Consider the following 11,200-nt stretch of genomic DNA (forward strand, 5'->3'; position numbering starts at 1 on the left):
AAATTATGACATGAATTAGACCATTATTAAATTATGTAATTCATTAGTTCTTATTGTCTCCTTTAAGAGGCTTTGATTAAGGTTTTACGAAGCTATCTAGGCCCAAAATCAATGGCCTTCATGTCTAAGCCCAACACTTTGGGCCAACTCTCATACCAAGCCTACGTACCCAAAGCTTGAATTTGAAAATGTATGTATATGCTCAAAAGTGCTGTTTTTGGCTGTTGTGAGTGCGAACTGTGAACCAGCTTTTATTATTATTATTTTATTTTATTTTAATTAATTAATTAATTTTTTTTTTTTTTGTGAATGCATATAATGTTAATTATTCGATGGATGGAAACGAGGGATATGAGTCTATGAGTCATGACTGTCTTCAACTTACTTGGGTCCATCTCCTTACTGTTTAAATAGTGCTTATTAAAATACCATTATATATATATATATATATATTATATGAGAGTTCTTTATTTTTATATACAGAGAACTACTGTTTCGAATAAAGACAATTGATTTGCTACATAACCTTTTACAATATTGATGTTATCAAATATTAGGGGTTGATTGGATTTATAGGCTATACAGTAGGAGATAGTTTTTTTCTTGTCTTTCAAATATGTTGACTGTTAATGTGTGTTGAGTGGTACTTCTTATTTTTTGTTTGAATTAAGTGTTTTAATATATCATAAATGTGAAAACTAGAGATCACTTGATATATGCTGATACATCATTTCAAAACCAAATTTTTGAAAAAATAAAAATTAAAAATCATGCATTTCTCTTTATCTTAATGACACTTTCATACATCGTATAAGATAAGAGCGTGGGTTTAAAATTAGGATAAATGTATTTTTGGTCGAGTTTGAGTTTTGATAAAGGGAAAAATGAAAAATTAGTCTTTGTGGTTTACCTGATTTACAATTAAGTCTTTGTGGTATCAAAATGAATTCAAAGGCCACTGAAATATGCCAAAAAAATAATTTAGTCCCTATAGTCAAATTATGTCCACTAATTTAACAGATTCTGTTAGTGTGAGATTGACTTAAATATGACAAGTATCATAATTTTATTAGTTCTAACGTTTCATGTTATCATAATCTGTTAAGTCAGTGAACGGAATTTGATCATATGAACTAAATTAATATTTTGGCATATTTTAGGGACCTTTGAGTTCATTTTGATACTACAAGGAGTTAATTACAAATTAAATAAGCCAATTACAAATTAAATAAACCACAATGACTGATTTTGCATTTTTTCCTTTAATAAATAGATTCATGAATTTTAAAAAGTAATTAATCTCCTGGTGTTAGAAAACAGATGCCTTGATATATATATATATATATATATATATATACTTTTTATGAATTATTGTAAGATTATAGGGAAGTCAAAGCATGAAAATGGAAACAATTATTTAATTTTTTTCAATGACCATTTCAAGACCACAAAAATAATCTGAAAAATAACAAATAACATACTAGTAGTTCACGCCATAAGCTTTCAAACAAAATCTCAAAAAAAAAAAAAAAAGGGTTCACATAATGGTGCAAGCATGCGGATTATCATCGCTGAAGAGAGAAGCAATGGCCTCATCGGAGGCGACGGCGACGGAGTAAACAGCAGGGGTATGGAAGAAAGAATGTACGCCGGTGGATGCTTCATTTTTGTGAGTGTCATAATAATGGTTGACAATGTAAGTGGGATATTGGTAAAACGACGCAAAATGAGAATATCCAGGGAATGGCCATGGCTCCACTGCTTTCCCAGCTCGCTTTATTGCTTTAAGCACTTTCTTTTCCTCCAGCGCATACCCTCTCACTGTAATCTTTTGTGTCTCCATTTCTACTTCCACCTCTTCCACTCCTAAAACTCGTCATCAAAAATTCAAACTTTAGCTCACTTCCACTACTTTTAATTTGTGTGCGTGCTACTAGTAAATATATATATAATATTAATATTTGTACGTACCTTTGAGCTTGAAGAGAGCTTTCTTTAACTTTGAAGCACATCCCTCGCAGTCAAGATTTGGAACTCTAACCTCCACCATTGAAGACATGGTTTGCGGTTTTTGAAGGCTACAAATATTCCAAGGATCGCTCGAGGAGAGAAGAGAAAGAGGAGATGCTCTTTTGAAGGCTTAGAGGGAGAGAGAGAGAGAGAGAGAGGTGCAGCAGCATTGGGTTTTGAAATAGGGAAAACATGCGAGAGAAGAGAGGATTCGCGCGTGGAATGGAAAAGCGTGACGTTTTGCTCTCTCCAAAGCTGCTTCGTCTCTTCTCTGTAATCGCCACGCCACGCTCTCTGTGGAATCATGGAGGCCACTCACATTTCTATGCGTAGGACCTCCTATACTCATTACCCTAAATTGCTCCACAAATATATATGATTTATATTTTAATTTTTTATAATAAAAAAATATGGGTATTTTGACACTGGGAATTCTACAAAATTTGTGCGATTAAAAAAGTACAATTTTATATGAGAAAGGACAGAGATACAATTTTTTGCAATAACATCTTATGTTAAATTAGGAAGATGTAAATTTAATCACGTGAGACCCAACATGTTAAATATTTAATTGAAATAAGGGGTGAATTGATGGATTCAATATTTGATCTCAGGACCTTTAGTTCTGATACCATGGTAAATTACCAATTATCCTAAAAACTTAAACTGATAGGAATTAGTAAATTTAATCACTTAACCATTATTTTAACATCTTATGTGATCCTTTTTTTATTTGGTATTTTAATAAAATGATATTTTTCTTCATAATTATGACCATTTTTTTTTAAGAAAAATACTATTTTTTTAAAATACCAAATGAAAAAGGCTAACATAAAATATTATTACTTTAGAATTATTTTTTATTTTTTATTTTATTTTATTTTTTAAAAAAAATGATCACATAAAAAAAAATTGGGCCAAAGGTATATTAAAAAGTTGTTTCTTTACAATTTCTCATTTTATAATCATACTATGCTGATTTCTCAAAAGGCAAAAATAAAAAACTACACGTGTTGAAGTGAAGGAGAAATTAGTGTTCCCACGCGCTCTGAAAGAGAGTAGTCCTTGTGAAACTTGACTCTTGACAATTACAGAAGAACATCATCAGCTTTAGCGAAGGAATTTCAGAACAAAGAACCTGATCTACTTTCTACAGTAATCTCAGAACAGAGACACGTTGGTGACATATAAGCTGGCAAGCGGACGTCTGGACAAGCTAAGATCACTGTAGGTTGAATGAACAACTCTGCTTTTCTGTCAACATATTGGTGTTTGAAATTTTGAAAATTGAATAATATTAATAAAGGGAATTTGGTGGCCGTTCGATTGTATTTTAACATTTTCAGGGGCTCGATCGGATGATGAAAAGACAAACACCCCTTTGCACTTGGACGATTAAATCTAATCATAAGTATTGTCTTAAAAATCTGCAAAAAGTAGAAAGATTGACATAAAGAGGATGCAGGAAACAACATATATAATTCTCTTCGGTCTCTTCAAAATGATTACAAGTAGTTTTTATCATCATATTTGTTTCTCTGAAATTTGGGTTAAGGAATATAGTCATAATTTGTAATGCCTCTTTTGGGAGCACAATCATCATGCTTATAACGGTTTTTAGGGGGAAAACTTTCATACTTACAATCTATTATACCGGAAAGGTTAGGCTTACTAAATAATTTACGAATGAAATTATTACAAAGAGACATTGCATAAATTGAGAAAGCTATTAATGTACTATTTGCACATAAATTTGTTGCGTTACACGAAGCGTGGATAAAAGAAGAGAAGTATCCGACTTCAATTCTATAAAGAACACAAACTATACATAGCTTAAACAATAAGAATACATAATTTTTTTATTTTTTTTTTTGTATTTTCTGAAATATTTATTATTTTCTTCCTACAATGAACTTTCTTTAAATAAAAAATACAAAGCTTTCAAAAGAGAAAATCAAAATAAAGATAATTCAACAACTGTTGCTAATTAATAATATTCTAACAGCATATACTAAAATCTAATAAGCACTAAATATTACCAAATCTTAAATCTTAAAAAAAAAAAAAAAAAAAAAATTCAAATAAACGGTAAAATCTTAATCTAAAATAGAAAATTAAAAAAAAAAAAAAAATTTGATTTTTGTGTCAACTAAAACAGCAGTGATTGTGACAATCTTTTCTTCTATGCTTCCACTATTTGAAACCGAAATATGGGTAAATGATATGTCTTACATTACGCCTTCAAGGTAAAAAGCTACGAGTATTACCTTTTTCCTATCCCCCGTGGATTGGTACTCAAACAATTGAGTGACCCGGTCGAGCCAGATGATGGGCACCCGAAAAGTGAGAAAAATCCATCTTTATGGGCCGAACATAATGCCCATCGTCTCGGTTGTCACGATTTTGCTGCAACACAAAATTGGTATCCTTTGTCTATGCCTCCTTGGGTCCCTTGACGGACTAGTTGGCCATGCAGTTGGATGATTCCCCTTGAGTTTTGGAAAAGGTGCCCATAGCTTCCTTCAATGATTGGGCAAAGCTAGCCAGCAAGGATTTCTCCATGCTCTTCATTGTATCTTTGATCTCGAGTCCTTTTGAGTTGTCATTGCTCTAATACCAAGTTGATAGGGTTATATTGTTGTGGAAGATGAATTATGAATGATTGATAGAGACGGAAAAAAGAAATTGACATTGATAGATCTCCACTAAGGTGGGAGTCACCTGTAACACTTCCGTCCCATATTGGGAAGATAAGAAGCACACATAGAGTGGGTAGTTTATAAAGATAGTAATGAGTGCTAAGTCCCACATTGCTTACTCACAATGTGAAACTGGACTTTATAATGAATTCTAGTGAAGCTCCAAATTAATTAGTTCTTTTGGGGTAATAGCGCAAATGTGACTAGCACTTTTCCCTAGGTTGTTACAAGTGGTATTAGAGCTACCTATTAACGTCAAGTCATATGGTATTAGAGCATTGCATGACGTAGCCCTGACAAGGACGTTAGGAATTTAAGAGAGAGAGTTTGTAACACCCCGGTCTCATATTAGGAAGATAAGAAGCCTACATAGAGTGGGTTGTTTATAGAGATAGTCATAGGTGCTAAGTTTCACATTGCCTAGTTACTAGGTAAAATTGGGCTTTATAATGAATTCTACGGAAGCTCTAAATTGACTAGTCCTTTTGGGGGTAATAGCGCAGATGTGGCTAACACTTTTTCCTGGAGTGTTATATCACCATTTACACATAAGTGCGGATATAATTCTTCAATGAATGTTCTTTCTACCTATACGTTCTTATATAGCTAACTAGAATTCCAATACAATTACTATTAGAGTTCTAATACAACTACTACTCTACTACTGAAATATAAAGATAAAATACTATTTCTACTAATGCTGGAATATAGAGATAGGTTACTAATATACTACTTGCTGAAAGATAAAGATAGTTACTATTGCTCCTCTTGTGCTAATGCTAATCCGTGTAACTTATGGGGAATCTTGTTGTGATGGGTCTCATTAAACTTCTATATGGACTTGGACTAAAATGGCTATTTTGTACTCTCCAATAATAGCTTGCCACATCAATTTAGTTCACCAAACACTATAAGCTTATAGTTGAGGTATAGTCATTCAACTTGTTGTATACCACCTCTTTATTAAAATTTCCTATGACCCATTCATTATCCTAAGCCACACAATGTGTGGTCATGATAGAGCTGTTGGACCACATCCATGCCTCCTAAGCCAAAACTTCAAATTTTTCTCTCCCATGCATTAGACAACTCATGGGCTTGGTTCATAGTTGAAGAAATGTCAGTTGAAATCTTAGAGCAAGTGGATTCTCTTAAGAAATCTTTATTTAGATGCAATCCCTTCTTTGTCCATCCCTTGTTTTCCTTCCTTCGATGCATGTTTGTATGTGGGTTGTTGTGCAGATTATCTACCTAAATGAATAGGTGAATAATTGTATGTTTTACCTGCAAGTGCACAAAGTCAACATAGTAGTATATGGTGCAAGTACAAGATCATTCCCACGAGGATTGCTGAATTTATGTTTTAAAAATAAATTCCTTAAGTAAAAACAAAGATTGATTGTTAAAGTGATGATAATAAAAGGTAGGGCTTTGATATCTAACACTAATTATATCTAGTTGATATAACAATATGCCAATGCTTTGATCATGTTAGGCATACTGAATGTTTACCAACCTAAAGGTATGGGTGTCTACTCCTTAAGCTATTGATTTCCCTAAGCAATGAATTAGGCATGAATGTCTACTCTAATTCTTTTCTTTCTTAAAGGATTTAGTATGGATGTCTATTAAGTTGTTCTTTAAGAAAGCATGAATCTATGGAAATTGACAAACACATGAGGCCTAAGGCATAGGTGTCTACTCCCGGTTCCCTATGTTGATTAACCCAAGAATCCGGTGTGGATTTCTTTTGTTACTTATATTAAACCCAGGACTCGATCATCCAAATTGAGTTAATTAACTAGTCCATACCACATGCATATGTTGATCAGGCACACACATATGAGGAATTCATGAAAGCAGGAATTAACCAAGTTATATAGCATAACATAACCATCACAAAAGCGCCAATATTGAAATATTAACTAAACATAACTAGGGCTTCAATCTAGCCCTACTAAATAAATTAGCTACACATAAAATTAATGTTAAACATCTTAATAAAAGAAAAGAAAAGAATAAACCCGAGACTTAAACTTCAAGAGCTCCTCTTCTTCTCCTTCTCTTTCTCAAGCGTTTTTTTATTCTAAAGGCTTAAGAGTCTATTTATAGGCTTTAGAAGTCCTTGGAAAAGTAGTAAACCCTAGGGATTTCATAGGGATTTCAATCCCTATTACAATTGGGAGTTGGAAAACCCTAATATGAAAATAAGGACATCTTAGCCGCCACCTTGGTTTGTCTCCTGCGCACGGGTGCGCTCGATCGCAGGTCTGAGATCGATCCTTCTTCTGGCATGCACTCGATCGTTCCTGGCTTGCTTTGTGCTATGTCCTCTCTGGTACTGCGCTCGATCGCAGGTACCCTGCGATTGATAGCAGTATCAAGGAGTTCCAACTTTTCCCATCTTCTCTCTTTATGCCCAAATCACCCAGTTTTACTTCATTTTCTTCCAAAAGCCTATAAAAACATGAAAAACACAAAAATGAATTAAAATGTCATAATTAACTAAAACCAAAGGATTAAAACATGCAAGTTAATGGCTGAAAATATGAATCTTTTAGCACTTATCACACCCCCAAACTTACATATTGCTAGTCCCTTAGCAATACAGAACTAAAAACAAGAATGAAAAAACAGAAAACAAGAGATAAATCCATCTTTCGTGGGATGTACGATTGCATTTAGCATATGCAACAAGCCTTTTAAACCTCTAGGAATTTCCTAGTGGATGAGTAAAGTCTCATGAAGGTTTTCCAGAAATATTACCCACAAACATTATGCACAGTTCATGTCATCCCAAAAAATTAAAGCATCACTTCAAGATCATGATTTTTATTCATTAGTAAGCTTAAAAAAATGAACTCCATCTTCACAATGAATTGGAATCTCAAAGTGCAATTACTTACAAAGGACATGCTAAAATATCACAAGTTTGAAAACAGTGTACAGTGAACTAGTACAAAATTATGAGGCTTCCAAATCTTTTCAATATGCAATGTCTTTGTTTCTCAGACTTCACTGAAATTCCTATTAGACTGACACCAGGGCATATTTCTTTTTCTCTTTTTTTTTTTTTTTTGTCAGGTTGTGCAATGTTGGTTCCCTTAAGCTTTCTAATTAACTTATGTAGCGAGTGTTAGGTCAATGGCTCCCAAACCAGATGGTTTTAAGGTATTAGGTGTAGAGACACCCCTAAGGACTTGGTAACTTGAGTCAAAAAGGCTACAAAACCAACTAACCATGACATTGATCAAATCCAAATTTTTCATCTTTTGACGTGAACATTCAATGCTTTGAGACAAGAGGTCCAATTACTCAATGAAAAGCCATCAATGATCATTTATTTCATATTATTTTTTTATTTTTTTTTTTAATTTTTATATATGCCATAGTATCATCTAATAAGTCATCCAATGTCATTCAAGATGCAGAAATACACATATTAGACCTCATGTCATACCTCACAAATTATGTGCTAATGTGCTCGTGTAAGATTAGATCAAACATGTGATTTTTCAACTGTCCTAAACAAGTAACCAACTAATCAAATTCACTCATCAGATCATGTGTTCAAAATTTTAAGCTCACTGATGAATTCAAGCCACAATTCTGTTAAATCAACTTAAAATTTTAGGGTAGTCATGATCATGCAATTTTTTTTTTTTTTTTTACATCACACAAAACAAACAATCAACATGAAATTGGGACAAAGTGTGTGTGAACATGTGTGCCCATACCCCCAGACTTAAATGGCACATTGTCTCCAATGTGTCTAAGTAAAGGAAAGAATGTACTCGGGGGATGGCGAACGTTGTCTTGGAAAGTATGGCTCATGGCACACCCCCAAAGTTGAATTGAAGCACACTTGTCCCTGCAAAATAAGAAAACACACAACAAGTAAAAACAAACAAAAGTAAAATTAAAGAAAAATTGAACAAAACAAAAGAGAAATAATTAGGGGCAGCTGCCAAGTGTGCTCGATCGCACATGTTGTGAGTTCGATCGCACTAACAGAGTGCGATAAACTCACAATTGGAGGCCCGCGCTCGATCGCATGTGTGGTGTGATCGATCGCAGTAACAGAATAGAAAAGAATGACATAATACTAAAAACACCAAAAATATTAAACACAATGGAAAACACAACAAAATTTTAAATTAAACAACAAAGCAAAAGGATATGCTATGGGGTGCCTCCCATGAGCGTTAAGTTTTACGTCTTTAGCCAGACGATGGTCCCCTCTCAGTGTTGCCCAGAAATAGATGCTCCAGGTGGTGGTGATAATCGGTTGAGGATAGACCGTATCACTTCTTCTAGGGCAACTAAGTGTTTGTCCATGGCAACCTTATCTTCCCTAGCCTCACTTCTTTGATCAGCTAGCTCTCTCCGAAGACCGTCTATTTGGTCACAAAGGGATCGGTATTGGATGGCTCAAACATCAATTGAGGCCTCTTCCTTGTCTTCTGTTACCGACTCAGTTGCCGGTTCATTTTCAGCCATTGGCTTGGCCTCCCCCGCCTCTTCCCCAGCTTCCGAAAGTGCCTGGGGCATATGGAAGCAGCTCTTGTTCCATTGGCAAATGCCAAACAATGGAGTAGTCGTGACTGGTTTGTCAGCTGCAGTGCCCTTGATGCCCTTTTTTTTGAAGGATATGTGTGATTAAGTAGGGGAAAGGCAACCCCCATGAGTGAGTGGACTCTGCTCCCCCAATATGCACTCCATTCACAAAATTTGTGAATTTGGTTCCAAATGATGTCGGGAATGGAATACTATGCATCCTTCTGGAAGGCGTAGAGGGTCTGTAAAAATTGATCACGCTTTTGAGTTTTGTGTTCCAAGGGGAAGGCATTGCGGTGAAGTACCGAGTCCACAAACCATAACCTTCGCGGCAACTTGGACCGGCTACCAGCATTGGGGTGGGCATCCGCATAGTGCCCTTGGCACATGTCTTCAATGATTTCCGCCACATAGTATCGGGGCGGTTGCGTAGCAAGATTTGCCGATTCTGGAGGGTGCTCATCAGTGCACTGCAGGGCTGTGGCTATGTCGGCTCTCGTCACATAAACAATTTTCCCTCGCACCTTAGAGGAGAGAGCAGCTGAGTTGTCACAGTCATAAGAGAGCTTGGAGTAGAATTCAACGACCAGATTCCGATAGGCAGTAGAGGTGACCGGTTTAAAGAGCTTCTTGAGACCCCTTCGCTTAAACTCGGCGACCGCCCATTGAGTCGCCTCATTGTGTTGAAAGTCTTCTCGGATGGCGAAGGTTGTTTCAAACAGCAGCTCTCGCTCCTCAAAAGTGGGCGGAGGAGAGATAGCTTGAGTATCGGCCCCTCTGGAGGATGAAGCACGTGTTCTAGGCATTTTGAACTTGGTTGGGGACTTTTGTCGAACATGTGGTGCGCACTTCTGATGACCACAAGGAGAACTCCGGCCAAGGATGCTCCAAACTCCTTGCAAATTCACAATAATCCTACACAGAGGCAATGTGGGTGGATAAGCACCCACAATTGCAAGAAAAATTAAAAAAATTGGGGGAAAGTGTTCGGAGATATTGAGGGTTGGGTGAGAATGGGATGTATTGAGTGGTTGTTTGGTGAAAGATGATGGTAAAGTGGCCGGAAAAGGGTCTAAGATGGTGGTGGTGTAGTGGATTTGGTGAAAACTAAGTGAAAAATGGGAGGAGGATGAGATGCTGGAGGTGGAGGTTGGAGAGAAGCTTGTACGGTGCCGGGAAAAGTTATGGGCCATGGAAAAAAAGTGACCTAAATAGGTCGTATGCCCTGCTGTCCGAGTGCGCTCGATCGCATTCGACCAGAGGTGCGTATGCCTGGGCATAGTGCGCTCGATCGCACCTAGGGTGCATTCGATCACACTAATAAAAAGTATCGAGCCACCTTTCGGTAACTGCGCAAATTTTTTTTTTTTTTCTTCAACCAAAAGAAAGGTAAAGCAAAAGTCAAAACATCGAGACATATGTGAAGGGATGAAGGTAAGATAAAGAGACGAGAGAAAATGTTACCACCCTTTTAGTGGCTTCAGTCTCACTGTTGTGAGTAGATGCGCCTGAGGTTCTTGCCTGCTCAAACGCGTCTACTGGTGACTGTAAAACTCCTAGTGTGAAGAGCTGCACTTGAGCTCTTCAGAATTTGGCTCAAGTGCACTTGTAGGAGCAGGACCTCTTAGAACTATGACTGCCTTCAGCTGCTGGTGATTGCCTGGGTTAGGTATTGTTTGAGCTGGGAATTCTCCCTGCTTCCTCTCACTCAACTCCTTTGCCATCTGACCCATTTGCACTTCCAGCTTTTGTATGTCTTGCTCCGTCTTTGTATTGACATGTTTTTGATCAGCCATGAATTGCTGTTGTGAAGTCACCAGGTTATGTATCATATTCTCCAGTTGATTCATCTTTGGCTTTTGAGCTGGTTGGCTTGCTTGTTGGAGCCCTTTCTGCTGTCCTTGATTATTGCTCCAGGAGAAATTTGGATGGTT

The 11,200-nt window shown here is 36.4% G+C and overlaps 1 protein-coding gene across 1 annotated transcript; it reads right to left on the bottom strand.

Annotated features, from left to right (window-relative positions):
- Window positions 1-1,537: 1,537 nt before the first annotated feature.
- LOC132183288 (heavy metal-associated isoprenylated plant protein 31) lies at window positions 1,538-2,137 on the bottom strand. Its single transcript, XM_059596690.1, has 2 exons — window positions 1,972-2,137; window positions 1,538-1,866 (listed from the first exon to the last, which is right to left on the bottom strand). The coding sequence occupies exons 1-2, from the start codon at window positions 2,057-2,059 to the stop codon at window positions 1,538-1,540; spliced, it is 417 nt and encodes a 138-aa protein (XP_059452673.1). The 5' UTR covers window positions 2,060-2,137.
- Window positions 2,138-11,200: the final 9,063 nt, after the last annotated feature.

Source organism: Corylus avellana, chromosome ca5 (assembly GCF_901000735.1).
Source record: "Corylus avellana chromosome ca5, CavTom2PMs-1.0".
Lineage (NCBI taxonomy): Eukaryota > Viridiplantae > Streptophyta > Magnoliopsida > Fagales > Betulaceae > Corylus > Corylus avellana.